Below are 18120 nucleotides of genomic sequence, written 5' to 3' on the forward strand. Positions count from 1 at the left end.
TGTCACTAGAAGCTAAAATGATGAAACTGAGGTTATCATACTTTGGACACATAATGAGAAGACAATATTCACTAGAAAAGACAATGCTGGGAAAAACAGAAGGGAGTAGAAAAAGAGGAAGGCCAAACAAGAGATGGATTGATTCCATAAAGGAAGCCACAGACCTGAACTTACAAGATCTGAGCAGGGTGGTTCATAACAGATGCTCTTGGAGATCGCTGATTCATAGGGTCACCATAAGTCATAATTGACTTGAAGGCACATAACAACATGGGGATCCTGCATCTTGCCACATGTTGCTGGGCTCAGCATTCATCATGCTTGACTGCTGCCCATGCTGGCTGCTATGGCTGATGAGAATGGAAGTCCAGTGATAGTTGGAGCTCTGCAGGTTCCCCAACCCTGTGCTAGAATCACTATTCAGGTAAGTGCCTGCCAGTTTGGAAGTGAAACTGAGCTGCCCACAAATTAGGGAGTGGATACTAGATACTCTCGTATGTGGACTGAGTATGGCGGCTAGTGGTCTCAAATTTCACTGTAGATGTTACAGTGTACTGTCAGCTGGAAAACTCAAAGGTGCAGGGGATTGGCCTATTGAGCCCTTCTGGAGGAGGAAAGAACTCGCTGGAAGGAACCCTGAACAAGCAGTGCTGCTCTTAAGAGGTGGGGATGGGATACGCTACAACATTTTGTTTTAGGGCCCACTTTTATTAAGTGGCATGAAATGTGGTAAATAAAAGTAGAATCTCTCTCCAATCAGAAGTCTAGAACTATAGGTCATAGGCTTCCTCTCCAAGTCATCCTTTTGGCTTCTGAAATACTATCTCAAACAGCCCATACATTTTCAAGTTTGTATTGGCCACAATAGCAGACCAGAAATAATTCCTTACATATAAAAGCCAAGATTCAAGAGACTAAAGTGCAAGTCTAACACCCCTTGAGTTTTAAGAAAGTGATTCCAGATAGATAACACAGCAAAGCATCCTTTTTTATAAAAAGCAGTCTTTACACTACTCCCTACAGTTCTGTGACCAGAATGGCTGGATTTCCTGACAACAGGGCAAATGCAAGAAATCCCACCTGTTGCGCTGCACCTTGAAAATCTGAACAAGTCACTTGTAGCTAAAGTTGCGCAATCCAAAACAATGACAACAACAGCATATTTATTTACAGTTGGGCTCAAACAATACATTAAAAAATATAAGAAACAGTGGAAGGATAGAGCAGATCTGGTTAAAAAAAATCACAGGGAGAAAGGACTCGGTCAGGTATCCTATTGCTAAATCAAATTGGAGTTAACTAAGGAATCCATAGCAAAAGTGACAAATACCACACTTCCTGATTTGTTAGACCTTGATACTTGAGCTGGTGTGGCTTTGGCGTTATGGGCAATGAAGCATGGGGCAAGTAGCAACAGCTGTTAGAAATTCCTCATTCTCTATGATCATGGGACTGTTATTTGCTTATGCCATAATATGGAGAACCGAGCAGTGGAGTCTTCCCTGCAGTTATTACAAGACAAAGTGGGGTGGGGTGTGTGTGTTAAATTAAAACACACTTAAGAGATCTCATAGATAAGAAATGCATGTGTTCCTACAGAGATTAATTTTCTATGGAAGAAATCCACAGAACTCCCACCACCTACCACCATGGCACACCCACTCTTTTGCTAGAACCGCACATTCATAAAGCAGCAGAATTTGCAGGGAACTTGGAATTAAGCCATTCCACAATTAGGTTTGATTTTTTTTAAAAGTAGCTGAAAATTCAGTCTTTTAATTCTGATCACTTACAGCAAGATTTTGCTACACAAAGGAGGTACTTTAACCACCTTAAAGGAAATGCCCAACGGAGTGCAACAATCTCTGAGAAGAGACAGACCCATTGTGCTCAGTTAAAAAGTAATCTGATGGTATAGTCTACAAAAGGAGTAAAACCCAATTTTTGTTCTTGGTAATTGGAAAAGGCACAGGGGGTCCACTGGTTACATTTTAGGAGTTGGACTCTGACCACCTATCTAATTTACAAAGAGGTCAAGAGTAAAACCACCAATACTTATGCATTTCTGGAGGAACAGACAGAACTGAAAAAGTGACAAGATGGGGCACCAAGATTGCAGGGGAGTGGGTGAGAAAAAGAACAAATTATTCCTTTTTTTTTTTGAAAGTAAGAAAAACCAGAACTCTTCTGGTTTCTTTTCCACTCTTGCACATTACAGCAGCAGTTCCCAACAAGTGAGCTGTGGATTCCTTGGCACATGAGCAGCGGAGCAAGTTTTTCTGAACAGTCTCTAACCTCACCAAAATCCAAGAGTTACATGGGGGCAGTGAGAGAGATTCCCTGGGATTTTTCCAGGATTTCCAAGTAGCCTCCAGTTTGCAGGCCTATGACATTTTCAGCAGGCGGTGGTTCCACGTTATCAGTTTATCCTCATTCAAAGCAAGTGAGTGGGGGCCAAGACAACAGGCGTCTGTTGCTGTCTCCACTGACACTCCCTCAGCATTAAGTGGGCACAAGAGGCAGAGTGGAAGGTTGCACAGTTTGAGAGACGTCTGTGAGAGAACTGCACTTGCCTTGTGAAATGGCACCTCCAGAGTACCAGAACGGACAGCTGCTGGAAGCAGAGTACAAGAAGGTGGCAGTAGACCATTTCCAGGAATGCTGACTTCCAATTTCTCTCTCTCTCTCTCTCTCTCTCTCTCTCCACTGTCTTGTTCCAAGAAAGGGCACAGCAAAACGTTATCCTGTGCAATTACTGAAGAATCTCCCTGAACTCTTGACAGTTTCATAAATTTGTATCCATTGCAATCTCGTATTATTGTAATAACAGAAAATGAATTAGACAAAAGAAAAAGAAAGTTACTCATTGAGGAGGGACGGTTTTCAGCTAAAAAAAACCCTTATAACCAGAACAGGATAAAAGTTAAAATGCAAAGTATCTATACCCTTCCTCACCAGGAAATCCAATTCCACGGACGCTGTGCCAAAGATTACATTCCAAAAAATTGAACTATTTTTATTTCTTGTGTCCCACTCCAGTGGGATTTATTTCCTTGGGAGAAACGGGAGAGTTCCCCACTTCCTTCCAAGGAGGAAGCTGAAGGGACAGCTGCTTTGTGCTATGTGATGCCAGGGCATCTTCAGTCTATTTTCACAGCGGCATAAATCTTGCGGACAAACATGTAGGCTGCATAGAAGCCAATGGTCCCCGTCAAGAGCCAGAAAGACAGCACCATGAGGGCTGTGTAGCCAAAGTATAGCAAGGAGGGAATGAACTCGACAATGTCCAGCTAGAAGAGAGAATCAAAATGAGGTCAGGCACACTTCAAACCCTCCACACTGGCCCACACTAGCCCTCTTCGCCCAAGGAAAAGCAGGACAGGAACTTCCCTCACCACCACCACCCCAAACTGTGAAGAGTACAGTTAAGGTAAACAATTTACCACCTTAAGGAAATGTCCAACATTTCCCCGTCTTAAAGAAGTGGCCAGAAAATGGCACGTTTTCCCATTAGACAGCCCCCAGACCAGATATCACATTCCTTTTAATAGCTACTGAGTCGATAAGGACAGTAGGATTCTGAGCTGGTGCAAACAGCAACGTACCTTATTTACAAAGTAGAAGATTGCATAAATTAACACATAGAAGGCAGACCCTCCAGACACTAGGAAAGTCCTCCACCACCACCGATAATCCTGGTAAACAGAGGAGACACATGCTGCGTTATTCTGTCAAAGTGGAGGAAGCAAGCAGAGGATCCTGGACTTGATTCTCACCAACAGAGATGATTTGGTGGATGAAGTGGCAGTTACGGGAACTCTGGGGGAAAGTGACCACGCTGAGTTCTTGATTTTAACAGAAACAAAAGCTGAGAGTAGCCATATGTGCACCCTGCACTTCAGGAAAGCTGATTTTAATAAACTCAGAACAATTGTGAGTACGGTTCCACGGCAAGCCACCCTAATGAGAAAAGGAGTCCAAGATGGGTGGGAGTTTCTAAAAAAGGAAATTCTAAAAGAGCAATGGCAAGCAATTCCAACAAGGAAAAAAAAGGGGGGAAACAACAGAAGAAGCCAGTGTGGCTTCACAAAAAGCTTAGAGATGACCTGAAAACAAAAGAAGACACATACAGGAAGTGGAAAGAAGGCCAGGCCACAAAGGAAGAGTACAGGCAGGTATCACGGAATTGCAGGGATGGCATCAGGAAGGCTACAGATGAGAATGAACTGAGACTAGTGAGAGATGCCAAAAGCAACAAAAAAGCTTTCCTCAGGTACGTCCATAGTAAAAGACAGAGAAAAGAAACAGTGGCAGTTACTCAATAAGGATGGCAAAATGATAACAGCTGACAAAGAAAAGGCAGAAGTGCTCAATTCCTACTTTGGCTCAGTCTTCTCCCAAAAAAGGGTCTATGATCCTCCTGGGAAACATGAAGTGGAAGGTGCAGGATTGGAGCTTGAGATTGATAGACAAATGGTCAAGGAATACCTAATCGCTTTGAACGAGTTCAAATCGACAGGGCACAATAAACTGCATCCTAGAGTACTGAAGGAACTGGCTGAAGAACTCTCAGAACTGCTGTCTATTAACTTTGTGAAATCATAGAGGACTGGTGAAGTGCTGGACGACTGGAAGAGAGCTAATGTTGTCCCTATCTTCAAAAAGGGCAAAAAGGAGGAACCAGGGAACTACAGACCAGTCAGCCTAACATCAATCCCTGGAAAAACTGAGGAGCAGATTATAAATCAGTCAATCTGTAAGCACCTTGAAAACAATGCAGTGATTACTAGGAGCCAATATGGATTTATGAAGAACAAATCCTGCCAAACTAATCTTATCTCATTTTTTGATTGGGTAACCTCCCTTGTAGACTGTGGGAATGCTGTGGACATAATATATCTCGACTTCAGCAAAGCTTTTGACAAAGTGCCCCATGATATTCTGATTAGCAAGCTAGTTAAATGTGGGCTGGATGAAACAATTATCAGGTGGATCCACGGTTGGCTCCAGAATCGTACTCAAAGAGTGCTTATCAATGGTTCCTTTTCAAAATGGGCGGAAGTAACGAGTGGGGTAACACAGGGCTCAGTCTTGGGCCCAATGCTCTTCAACATTTTTATTAACAACTTGGATGAGGAGGTACAGAGCATGCTTATCAAATTTGCAGATGATACAAAATTGGGGGGCATAGCTAATACCGTGGAAGACAGAAACAAAATTCAAAAGGACCTTGATAGGCTGGAGCATTGGGCTGAAAACAGAATGGCATTCAACAGGGATAGATGCAAATTTCTACACTTAGGAAAAAGAAACCAAATGCACAGTTATAAGATGGGGGATACTTGGCTCAGCAGTACGACATGTGAGAAGGATCTTGGAATTGTTGTTGATCACAAGCTGAATATGAGCCAACAGTGTGATGTGGCTGCAAAAAAGGCAAATGCTATATTAGGCTGCATTAACAGAAGTATAGTTGCCAAATCGCGTGAAGTATTTGTTCCCTATTCAGCACTGGTTAGGCCTCATCTTGGGTACTGTGTCCAGTTCTGGTCTCTGCACTTCAAGAAGGATGCAGACAAACTGGAACAGGTTCAGAGGAGGGCAACAAGGATGATCAGGAGACTGGAAACAAAGCCCTATGAGGAGAGACTGAAAGAACTGGGCATGTTTAGCCTGGAGAAGAGAAGATTGAGGGAACACAGGATAGCACTCTTCAAGTACATAAAAGGTTGTCACACAGAGGAGGGCCGGGATCTCTTCTCAATTGTCCCAGAGTGCAGGACAAGGAATAATGGGCTGAAGTTGCAGGAAGGCAGATTTCGACTGGACATCAGGAAAAACTTCCTAACTGTTAGAGCCATACGACAATGGAACCAATTGCCTAGAGAGGTAGTGGGCTCTCTGACACTGGAGGCCTTCAAGAGGCAGCTGGACAGCCATCTGTCGGGAATGCTTTGATTTGGATCCCTGCATAACAGGGCCCCTTCCAACTCTACTGTTCTATGATTTTGTGAAAGCTCTCTACATCCCTTGTGCCCCCCCCCCACATGTTGGGGCAGCCATAGATGGCCCACATGAGCTCTGCTAGCGGCAAGTTTGAAATGGTACAAAGCTGTAGGCGGTAACTTAGATGGCTTTAAAAGATTAGAAAAAATCATGGAGGGTAAGGGTATCAGTGTCTACTAGTAATGATGGCGATGCTCTGTCTCCATAGTCAGAGGCTGTATGCTTCCGAATAACAGTTGCTGGAAACTGCAGGAGGGGAGAGTGCTCTTGCACTCAAGTTCTGCCTGTGGGCTTCCCATGGGCAACTAGTTGGCCACTGTGAGAACAGGATTGTGGCCTAGCTGGGCCATGGGCCTGATCCAGTAGCTCTTCTTATGTTCTAGTGGATTGTGCAGGCTTGATATCCTCAAGTATGGTGGACAGTAGATCAACTTCACAGGACAGTTTGGCGGCCAGGCTACTTTCATTCCTGCAGTTCTCTTGAAATTAGGCTAGACTTCACAAGATTCTCTTGAAGGCAGATCATCCAGATACACGGCAATGTGAATTTCCCTCAGAAAAACATAAACCAAAAACGCTTCTTGCACATAGAAAATTAGCATGCCAGGGAGAAAGTAAAGCTAACTTTACCCCATGATACGCTAGTTTTCTTTGTGCTAGGAAGTGTTTTGTCTTTTTGTTGTTGTTTGTTGTTATGTGCCTTCAAGTCGATCACGACTTATGGCAACCACATGAATCAGTGACCTCCAAGAGCATCTGTCGTGAACCACCCTGTTCAGATCTTGTAAGTTCAGGTCTGTGGCTTCCTCTACAGAATCAATCCATCTCTTGTCTGGCCTTCCTCTTTCTCTACTTCCTTCTGTTTTCCCCATCATTATTGTCTTTTCCAATGAATCATGTCTTCTCATTATGTGTCCAAAGTATGATAACCTCAGTTTCATCATTTTAGCTTCTAGTGACAGTTCTGGTTTAATTTGTTCTAACACCCAATTATTTGTCTTTTTCACAGTCCATGGTATGCACAAAGCTCTCCTCCAACACCACATTTCAAATGAGTTGATTTTTCTCTTATCCACCTTTTTCACTGTCCAACTTTCACATCCATACATAGAGATCGGAAATACCATGGTCTGAATGATCCTGACTTTGGTGTTCAGTGATACATCTTTGCATTTGAGGACTTTTTCTAGTTCTCTCACAGCTGACCTCCCCAGTTGTACCCTTCTTCTGATTTCTTGACTATTGTCTCCATTTTGGTTAATGACTGTGCCGAGGTATTGATAATCCTTGACAAGTTCAATGTTCTCATTGTCAACTTTAAAGCTACATAAATCTTCTGTTGTCATTACTTTAGTCTTCTTGACGTTCAGCTGTAGTCCTGCTTTTGTGCTTTCCTCTTTAACTTTCATCAGCATTCGTTTCAAATCATTACTGGTTTCTGCTAGTAGTATGGTATTGTCTGATACAAAGGAGGATCTGCTAGCCAGAGACGCAATCCTCAGCAGCAGAAGCGAGCACCCTTAGTGCGGTGTCCTCTGGTAGATCCTCAGCCACAGAGTCAAGCACCTCCTGCAAGGGTTCTTGGAGGGAAGCTTGCTCCTTTGCACACCAGGAAGAGGGAGCCAGTGGCAACGAGCCACCTTGCTCCACTCAGGGCTAGGGAAGCCAGGAGGGACAAATCGGAGTGGATGCCAGAAGGGAGGCCCACATACATCATACAAGAAGGAAACTCTGAAGTGGAATGGAGAGAAGGACAGAGGGGGGACTCAGTTTGGAAGGAAGGGATGGATTATCTTGATGAGATCCAACCAAGAAGGCTGGAGAACAGGGGTACCACAGGTAGTGGAGGGAAGATCTGCCACAGGGCTGAAGATGGAGAAGCTAGACAGACAAAAAACGTGGCACGGCAGAGGTAGGGAAACAGGAAACGAGGGAAAAGCAGGTGAGGGGAAGCTGGCCTTTAGAATACTGAGTTACACCTTGTGTTGATGAAGTATTTTATATTGTACGTCGCCCAGAGTGTCCGTTAAGTCAGACAGATGGGCGTCTGATAAATAAAATTTTATTATTATTATTATTATTATTAAAGTTAAAGTGGCTCAGGTGTGAAGACCTTGCACCATGACACTGGACTTTCAGAATCTGAGAAATGTGGGTGAGGAAGCGAGCGTGTGCAAGAGAGTGTGGCCTTGTATATTTCCCCTGGTACCAAGGAATGCTCCCCGTTATTGGACAACAGCATCTCTGTGTGTATGCGTGAGACAGACAGAGAAAACATTAATATTATGTGATTGCCACAGGAGCAGCAGGACATGGCACTGACTTCCCAGGTTAGGCATGAGGTTGGGGGGAGGGGAAGCAGCAATGGCTCTACTCTGATTTTGTGCTCTGCTATGCTCTCATGGCAAACACTGTTTGCTATCTCACACACCCCAGGGTGTGAGTGGGCCCTTGACACCAGTCTTAATTTTTAATTCTCCAGAACTCAAAGCAATAAACATCATCTATAAAATGTTAAATATTTTATTATCAACTTTTTATTATCATTACCAATTCAACAGAGAAGGGGGAGGGGTGGGCAGAAGGGTGGTGGTGGTATGACTCAAGAAGGGACCCTGCACTTCTAAATTTGCCACTACAGCACTGGCTGAGAGACACTGGGACACGTTACAGAACTGGGTTGCGTTCCCCGCCTGCGCCTCCCTCCCCCAACGTCCATCTGTCATCTTACCTCAGCACAGAGCTGGAAGTACACCATGACAATGCTGATCTGGGAGCAAGAGACCACAAGGATGATGAACACCAGGAAGAGGAAGCCAAAGAGGTAGTAGAACTGGTTTTCCCAAATTGCCTGGATGCAAGAGAGAAGGGGGGGGGAGTGCAAAATAGGAGAGGACATAAAAATGATGGAACAGGCCTTGAGAAACAAGCAAACGATTGCTGCTGAGGCACATCTACACCAGAAATCTCTACACATTTTACTCCACGTTGACCACCACGGCTTTCCTCAAAGATTCAGGGGGAGTCACAGGCTGCTGGGGTTGTTGGTAACCCTATTACTCCCTGGCCCACCCTTACAGAACTACAATTCCCAGGGTTCCGAGGGAAAATAAAATGACCGTTAAGCCAGTAAAGTCTGCAGTGCAGATACTCCAAAGCAGTGGTAGGGCATCCTAGAGACAGAACCACTTTGCTGTGACACAACAGCTTCCTTCGCTATGTGCATGAAGTGGATTGGGAAAACAGTCAGCGTAGAGAGAGCCAGGCGTGCGGCAGAAGATGAAGCAAGCTTACTAGCTGGTAATGAAGGACGATGAGGAATGTAAATACTAGATCCTGACAGATGGGTTTGAAACAGGAATTCAGGGTTTTAATATTAACAAGTTTGACACAAAACCCTAACAAGAAGTAGTAGTAATATTCCAAACATATACTGGGGCATCAAAGGATGCAAAAACTGCTATAGCAACAGTACAAGACAGTTTCTGGAGAAAGAGCAGGGCACAATCATTTATATTTGTTAGATTTTTTTTTAAAGCATTGTATTGGTTTCTCTAATCTGCCAGCCAGAGACAGCAGGACTGTCACCAGGCCAGGCAACTTCTCACTGAGGTGCTGTACTGTTTCAGACTGTGGCTGGGGGCTCATGTAAACAGAACAGGCCCCAGTCCAGCGATTCCCTGTGCAAAGGAAACTAGTGCATTAGGGAGCAGGGTGCTAGCCTATCCTCTTCCTTGCCATGCCAGCTCTCTATTCCGGGATTGTGAGTAAGTAAATAAGTAAGCAAGTATATCTGAATGAGACATCCAGGCATACTAGCTCTCACAGGCAGTAAAGGCAAGGTGCAGAGCGGCCACCGGAGTAAGAACAAGGCTTTAGTCTATACTTTGCTGCTACAGACTTACATTTTCCCTTCTGGAACCACAGCTGGCTTATCCCACCATTTGAAAATATGCAAAGAGCTTTGTTGCCTTCTGGCAATAATTCCGTTTGCTATCATTCCCATTTTGCCAAGACCGAATGAGCACAGCTCACCAAAGGGCACAGTGTGTGCTCGTGGCGGACGGGGCTTTCGTTCTGGAATTTTGCTAGCCAAGTGGCTGCACTGTGCGATGGGGGTGGGGGTTCCCATGCACTGATGCAAAGCATGCTGGGTACAGCTCTCAAATCATGTGAGGAAACAGAGGATAGCCAGCAGATTTCTCAGACTGGATGCTCCTCAACTGACACCCTTAGAAATGCAGCTCCCCCAGGTGACTACTTTGGTTGCTTGTGTTGTCGACTTGGCCCCAATACAGGCCTCCCAGAACAAAGCTTGATTTTCTATTCAGCTGGAGCATTTCCTCAAGGATATGATGATGATTCAGGATCCCTATTATCGTGGTGAAAGATACCTCTCTTCTTCACAACAGCAAGAAAGCAGTCACTTCTCTCAAGGCATTCTCCAAGAGGAGATCGTTGAAGCAGCATCTGCCCATTACAACAAGCCAAGTCTCACAGCTCAGTCCTTTGGGACTGCTGTGACCAATACAAAAAGACTCTGGAGGGTCACATCTTACCCTAGAGCTCAACAGGCAGAGCCTGGAAGACTTGATGAGTTCATAGGAGAAAGAACCATCCTCCATCCCACATGGGCTCCATAAAACACTCTTGCCCGGGAGCCACCCACCCCCAACATCACTCCTTAAAGGCCCTACAATGCAGCTCTCTGGGAACCCCACTTCAGAAAGTAAGAGGATGGCAATGTTTCTTACACTGAAGATGAAGAAAAGTTCAATGAACATGGCTCCAAAAGGCAGAATTCCAGCCATAAGAATCCTAAAAGATGAGAGGAAAAATTGGTTACTATAAAATACGTTTTGTTTGAGTGAGATCCAACTGACTATCAATTCATTCCTGTTGTCTAGACTACTGCTGTGTGTGCTTCTGGGGGCTGCCCCATTTCAAATATAAGAAGAGCCCAGCTGGATCAGATCAAACGCCATCTAGGTTAGCATCCTGTGTCTGACAACAGCCAGCCAGCCAGCCACTTTCCAGAAAGCCCGTAGGCAGGGCACAAAGGGAACTGCTCAATGCTGTTTTCTGTCCCCCCAGCAATTGGTGTTCCATTGGGTTGCCAAAGAGACTAGCTATCGATAGGCCTATCCTCCATTTCTGAGGCTGTAAGAAACTTAGTGTTGCACTACAACCTAGGAGACCAGGGTTCGAATCCCTGCACAGCCACGAAGCTCACTGGGCGACCTTGGGTCAGTCCCTGCCTCTCAGCCTCAGAGGAAGGCAACGGTAAACCACCTCTGAATACCCCTTACCATGAAAACCCTCTTCATAGGGTCGCCATAAGTCAGGATCGACTTGAAGGCAGTCCATTTCCATTTTTCCAAGGAACTTATAGGACAACATACATATGTCTATGAAGCTGCTGCTTCACACTGCCATTATTCTGAGCCATGCAGCCCAGAACCATCTACCACTCTGACAGGCAGCAGCTCTCCAGAGCCTAAGGCAGGGCGAGGTCTTTCCCAGCCCTGTGAGCCAAGACCCTTTGAACTGGAGATGCCAAGGTCTGGCCCTGGGACCATCTGCCTGCAGAGCATGTTCTGTATTCTGGCACTGAGCTGCGGTCCCCTCCTCTCCGTTATACAGACACTGTATACGTATGCTGGAGAAAGTGCCTGAGCCCCATCCAGGGTGGCTGTGGTCGATCCAGCCAACTGGGGTGCTGGCAGCAGTAGCAATCTGACAGGACAAGCTGTCCAAGAGGCAGAATGATTTGCCCTCACCGGAAAGTATTCCCTTCCAGCAACTGGACAGCACATCCTTTCATAAATAAGCCTCTAGGCCAACTCAAAAAGAAGCCATCAAATTCTGGGTGGTTTGCTTGGATATTATCCCAAACCAACCACCAGCAGCTCTTGTGCCTCAGCTGGCAGCAGAATGGCCCTACAGAAGGACCCAGGCAAAGGCAGAAGGCCCAGGGATCTTTCCCAGCCTTTCTGCAGCAATTTGCTCACTAGCCTTAACAAGCCACCCAAGCAAAGACTTGGCCCAGCTGGGCTGGAAACGGTTCTCCTGGACACTCACCCAACAAACCGGTTCATGTACCACCTCTGTTCTGGGATCTGCCTTGGAATCTGATTGGTCCGCACGGGGTTGTCGTAGGGCTGCTTGCGAAATCCAAAGTAGTAGCCCAGGTAAACCAGGGGCAAAGAGATACCAAACCACATGCAAAGGAGAGCCACCATGGTGGGGAAAGGCACCTGCAGGCGGGAGTCCAACTCTTAGAACAGCTGGCCAGCAGAAGAAGAAATTGAGAGGGACCCAGCCAGGGGAGCTCTACCTGGAGCCATCCCTGCCTGGCCTCCCACTGCTCCCCCATCACGGCATTTTTAAAATCTATTTGTTTATTATTTGATTTATATCCCGCCCTTCCTCCCAGCAGGAGCTCAGGGCGGCAAACAAAAAAGCTAAAAACACTTTAAAACATCATAAAAACAGACATTAAAATACATTAAAACAAAACATCTTTAAAAACATTTTTTTTTAAAAAAGCTTTAAAGACTTTTTTTTTTTTTAAAAGGTTAAAAAAACATATTAAAAGGTTTAAAAGCATATTAAAAAGCAATTCCAACACAGACGCAAACTGGGATAGGTCTCAACTTAAAAGGCTTGTTGAAAGAGGAAAGTCTTCAAAAGGCGCCGAAAAGATAACAGAGATGACGCCTGCCTAATATTCAATGGGAGGGAATTCCACAGGGTAGGTGCTGCCACACTAAAGGTTCGTTTTCTATGTTGTGCAGAACGGACCTCCTGATAAGAGGGTATCTGCAGGAGGCCCTCACCTGCAGAGCTCAGTGATCGACTGGGTATATAAGGGGTAAGACAGTCTTTCAGGTATCCTGGTCCCAAGCTGTATAGGGCTTTGTATACCAAAACTAGAACCTTGAACCATCATGAACAGTCCGCAAGGCAACACACTCGGCTGACATTACTGTCCCCTCACAGGCAAGCTCCTGGGGCCACATGCCAGTTAGCAGGTGGAGCCAGAGGCAGTAAAGGCAGAGCCACGGAAGGGACTCTTACTTTGTACAGTGGGCTCCATCTATGCACAGCCACAGCCCTCTCCAGCCTGGCAGGCGAGAGGCATCGACACTGTCCGAGGACTTCTTTCTGCCGGGCAAAAGCCATTGAGGAGACTGGTAAGGGGGATATGACCTGCAGAGACTCCCAAAGGCCAGGCAGGCCCCGAGGGCCACATCCAGGCCTGAGGTTGCCCACTCCTGATTTAGAGGCAGCATGTTGTCTTCCCACGTGCTGACTCTTGCCCACATATTTCAGTATCTAAGCTGAATTCCCAGGACCACCATTATAGGGAAAAGGCAGCGGGAGAGGTTAAGATATATTCTTGCTTCATTATTACATACTGAAAACCTCAGTAAATATATTTTAAAAAATCTAAAACAAGATAGACAGGAGAAAAGAACAGAAGGCAGCATGATATGGGCAGGAGGGGGAAGGAACTAGTCTAGGTCCAAGACAGAACTCAAACAAGCTGGCATCCTCCAGATGTTTTGAAGTACAACTCCCATCAGCCTCAGCCAGCAAAGCCAGGTTTTTGTATACAAAAACATCTGGAGGGCACCAACTTGGTGAAGATTAGTTTAAGAGGATTTGCCTGACAGAAAACATGAAAGCGAGATGACACCAGGGAGTATACAAGGCTCCTAATTCCTAATGGCTAAAATGTCTCCTGTCTGGGTATTTACAGAACATTACATAACACAACATTTAGAAATTGTTCTTAAATGTCTTTTTAACAACCGCAGAAATGACAATACCCTATCAAGTGTGTGGGGGGGAATAATCTCCATTCTCAGAATGTGGAGTTGTAGAATCTATAATATTTATTAAATTTTATATACCGCTTCACTGTAAAAAAATCTTTAAGCGGTTTACAAAGGCATTAAAATTATTGATAAAACAGCTAAAACAAGTAATTAAAACATTTTAAAACAAAACTTAAAAAGCAACAGACAAAAAAAGTGAAAACACATCAGCATCTATGCATTTGGATAGGCTTGTCTAAAAAAAATTGTTAAGCAGGTGTTGGAAAGAATACAGTGAAGGTGTCTGCCTGATGTCAACAGTCAGAGAGTTCCAAAGAGTTGGTGCTTCCACACGAAAAGAACGACTTCTTACAGGTGTGGAATGGATATTATATGGCACCTGTAACATGGCCTGTTCCGCAGACTGAAGTGTTCAAGTGGGCACATACGAGGTAAGACAAATAAACTGGTCCTAAGCTGTTAAGGGCTTTATATACCAACAGAAACACCTTGAACTTGGCCCAGTAGCAAATCAGCAACCAGTGCAGACCCCTGTGCAGAGGTGCTATATGCTGACAGGCTCTCAACTCCTGTCTGCAATCTGGCTGCAGTTTCGAGGTCAAGTGCAAGTGAAGCCCCACATAGAGTGCATTGCAATACTCTGGTCCTGAAGTCACCAATGCTTTAACTAGTGTGGTCAGGCTCTCCTGGTCCAGGACAGTTGTAGTTGTCTTACTAGGTGCAGCTGATAAAAGGCACTGCTAGCCACTGCAACTACCTGGGCATCCAGTGACAGCTGGATCCAGAAGCACCCCCAGACTCCATACTTGCTCCTTCAGGGGGAGAGCAACCAAGACCAGCAGCAGGCAGGACTAGGCCCTTGGGCCCCAGACTGTCCCAGGCCCAGGTCATCATGCTCCCCAATACCCCCTCCCGATGCAGGGGAGTGGGCTTAAATAGGCCCACCCACCCATCTCCCACATCACCGGGACGCCAACCCCTTAAGGATGCCCCCCCCCCGCCATCTTGGGTGATGGTAGACATGTGCCGACAGCACGCTGGCAGGGCAATGCAGGAGGTAGGAGGGGTGGGGTGGGGTGGGGCTATTTAAGTCATGCTGCCTGCAACCGGGGGGGTAGTGTTGTCTTGGAGGGTGGAGATCCCTCTCCATGATCCACAGCAGCGTCAGGTCGCTGGGCGTGATTAATCCCACAACCCAATGCTGGTGCAGATCATGGAGCTGGAGGAGCCCATCCTAGTCTAAGGAGGGGCCCTTGGCCAGTGCCCAACCCGACCAATAGCTGGCGCCAGGGCCTGAGTGCAACCCCATCCAGGACAGGAAACTGACCAATTTCTTGGACACGGGAACCACTCACCTACAGTGCCTCCATCTTGCCAGGATTCAAGCTCAGCTTATTTTACTTCATCCATCCTATCACTGCATCCAGGCACCGGTCCAGGGGCTATACAGCCTCTCCTAATTTGGATGTTATGGAGAAGTAGAGCAGAGTGTCATCAGCACACTGATGACACTTTGCCCCGAAACTCCTGATCACTCCCAGTGGCTTCATATAGATATTAAATAGCACTGGGGATGGGATGGTACCCTGCTGCACAAGACAACTGCCAGGGAGCCGAAAGGCAATCACCCAATGCTACTCTCTGGTAGGACTGGAACCAGTATAGCACAGTGCCCCCAATTCCCATTCCATGAAGCCGGTCCAGGAGGATACAGTGGTCAATGGTATCCAAAGCCACAGAGAGATTGACAAGCAGGAGCAAGGTTACACTCCCCCTGTCCTGCTCTCTATAAAGGTCATCCATCAGGGTAACCAAGGCTGACTCAGTCCCATGGCCAGGTCTGAACCCACACTGGGTACTGCCATAACATATAACAACAAATTTAATACACTGTGTATTAGGGAAGGCAAAACAAAAACGGGGTGCTTAAAAGAAGCAGGTCAACATTTGCTATGTACCAGAAGTTCTGAACATATAAACAAGACAAATATAAGAGGGAAACAAGACTAGACCAAGAGAGGCGTTTGCACAGAGAGCAAGGAGAGGGCTGGGAGTTGGGAAGATACACACCGCTCCCGACGAGTGCTTGCCCCAGATGAAACAGTTCAGGACAAAGCATATCCCAAAGACAACTCCTGGGTACAGGGTGGCTGTCTGCAAAGAAAAAAGCAAACAGGGCTGAATAACAGGATGTCAGTACAGCTGATCCAAGGATCCTGATGTGACATGGGATCATTTCAGCACCAGGCACAGAAGGCAGCAATCTGAGAACTCTTGTGAGAAATGGTGATCAACAGGCCAATCCATGAATCACAAAGCCCCCAGTTCAGATTTCAGCTCTGCCATGGATCAGCCCCACGGGCAGTCACTGTTCCCCAACACCCCTGCCCCAGCAATTCCACTCCCAAGAGTATGCCACGGTCACTCCTGACAGCCACTTAGCTCCTTTTACAAGGCTGCCATAGCGGCCGCCACATTGTCAGAATCAGATGAGGCTCCCTGCAGTTTGGCTCCAGTTGACACCTACCCTGCCCCTCCCACCCCCATCCCCAAATCCCTTGGAGCCCTCGCAGGTTTGCACACCACAGCATTACTTACGCAGAAAGCCCCTTTCTTCCATCGGTGGCCTTTCAGTGTCCGATATAATCGGCCAGCAGAGAAACCGCCAAAAACCCTAGCACGGGACAAAGGGGTGGGGGAGACAGGAGGTCATCTCTCATCACGAGTCAGGTAGAGGCACGATGACGGGCGCAAGGGAGAGGCCGCACCTACCCCATGAACATGAAGAGGAAGCAGGCAGTGGTCATCAGGGCGCCCCGGCTAGAAGGAGACAGCATCCCCAGCATGGCCACAACTGCAAGGCAAGAGAGGAGGAGGAGGAGTAAGGCCGCCCTCTCAAACCTACCAGGTTGCAGGAAGCCCAGGGGCCACAGTGGGCCTAGCTGTGCATCACTTTCTCCAACCAGCCTCAATTAATCCAAAGGCAGTGCTTGTATACAGAGAAGAGGGATAACAGCAGAATATTCACAGAACACATTTGCTCACCAATGCACTCTTTATTTATTTTTTAAAAATCTACCCACTTACTTCTTCAGAGACTCAGTCAAGGCAGCTAACAGACCGTCATGAAAAAAAGAACGAAAGCAAATGTAATTCCCCCAAAAGTTCCAATATACATTTAAAATGAACAATTGTTAACAGCACTAGGGGGCTGCCTTCCTAATTCCCTAGGACACAAAGGGGTCCTTTCAGAGAGAGAGAGAGAGAGAGAGAGAGAGAGAGAGAGAGAGACAGACAGAGAGACAGAGAGACAGAGAGAGAGACAGAGAGAGAGACAGAGAGAGAGAGACAGAGAGAGAGACAGCGAGACAGAGAGAGAGAGAGTATATATATATATCAGCAAATAGCTCCATGAAGAAATTGACACCGGCCCGAGAACCCAGAAGGAGCCCTGACAAATGCAGACACACCTGGGAATGGGGCGATGAAGATTAGGGACCGTTTGCAGAGGCAGGTAGCAGACAAGAGAGGCTTGTGGTAGAGGATGGAGAAGGAGAAAAGGCAGGATAAGGGGAGCCTCTTGCACTGCTTGAAGTGCAGAGCAGTGGATGCCAAGGGAGGTTTAGGGGATGTTGAACGCCTGCCTCCTTCCCAGGGCCTGGTGAATGGGCAGCAGTCTCTTGTCCTTCATTGACTGTCAAAACAGATGAGCGGTGGTTTCTCTAGAACCGTTAGAACTGTGGTGCGTTCTGTCCCCCAAGAGATGCCTTTAAGGCATCGCTGCAAAACTATGGAACTGAAAGAAGCTGCCTTGTCTAGCTCCCTTCACGAGGCAGGGTCATCGTGATCAATTCATGTTGTACCGACAGAGTGCATGGGGCTTTGCTGAGTACAAGAGGACAGGTCTCTGCCCCAGGGGGTCACAATCTAAGATTCAACAGAGGGGAAAATGAAGAAGAGGAGGGGGTAAACAGGGAAGTAATACAAAAGTGCTCCTGTTGCCCTTGCCCTTTTGTCACCCTTGCCTAGGCATGGGAACTAGAGAGTGGAACCAAAGGGTCATTGAAAAAGGGAGTTTGTTAAGCGAAGCGTTTTTTCTTCTCCCAAAAAAAAAACGTTCTTAACCAGCGAGCCCACTTCTGCCTAAACCTTATCATTCGGCTTAAATTACTGCAATAAAAGGGATTTGTTTATGAATCAGCAATTGAGAAACCTGGGTGAGTCATACTTTTTCTCTTTTAAATATAATTAAGGAAGAAAGAAAATATAA

The 18120-nt window shown here is 46.3% G+C and overlaps 1 protein-coding gene across 3 annotated transcripts in view; it reads right to left on the bottom strand.

Annotated features, from left to right (window-relative positions):
- Nucleotides 1–1141: 1141 nt before the first annotated feature.
- The window catches only part of TM9SF4 (transmembrane 9 superfamily member 4), a 54055-nt gene continuing 37076 nt past the window's right edge, over nucleotides 1142–18120 (bottom strand). For all 3 annotated transcript variants that reach the window (XM_061630804.1, XM_061630806.1, XM_061630807.1), the window contains 8 exons: nucleotides 16623–16704; nucleotides 16449–16524; nucleotides 15921–16004; nucleotides 12088–12263; nucleotides 10761–10824; nucleotides 8738–8857; nucleotides 3606–3695; nucleotides 1142–3290 (listed from right to left, as the gene is read on the bottom strand). In XM_061630804.1, the coding sequence (XP_061486788.1) occupies nucleotides 3141–3290; nucleotides 3606–3695; nucleotides 8738–8857; nucleotides 10761–10824; nucleotides 12088–12263; nucleotides 15921–16004; nucleotides 16449–16524; nucleotides 16623–16704 (842 nt within the window). In that variant the 3' untranslated portion in view covers nucleotides 1142–3140. The remainder of the gene's footprint in view (nucleotides 3291–3605; nucleotides 3696–8737; nucleotides 8858–10760; nucleotides 10825–12087; nucleotides 12264–15920; nucleotides 16005–16448; nucleotides 16525–16622; nucleotides 16705–18120) is intronic.

The sequence above is a fragment of the Rhineura floridana genome, chromosome 6 (assembly GCF_030035675.1).
Source record: "Rhineura floridana isolate rRhiFlo1 chromosome 6, rRhiFlo1.hap2, whole genome shotgun sequence".
Taxonomy (NCBI): domain Eukaryota; kingdom Metazoa; phylum Chordata; class Lepidosauria; order Squamata; family Rhineuridae; genus Rhineura; species Rhineura floridana.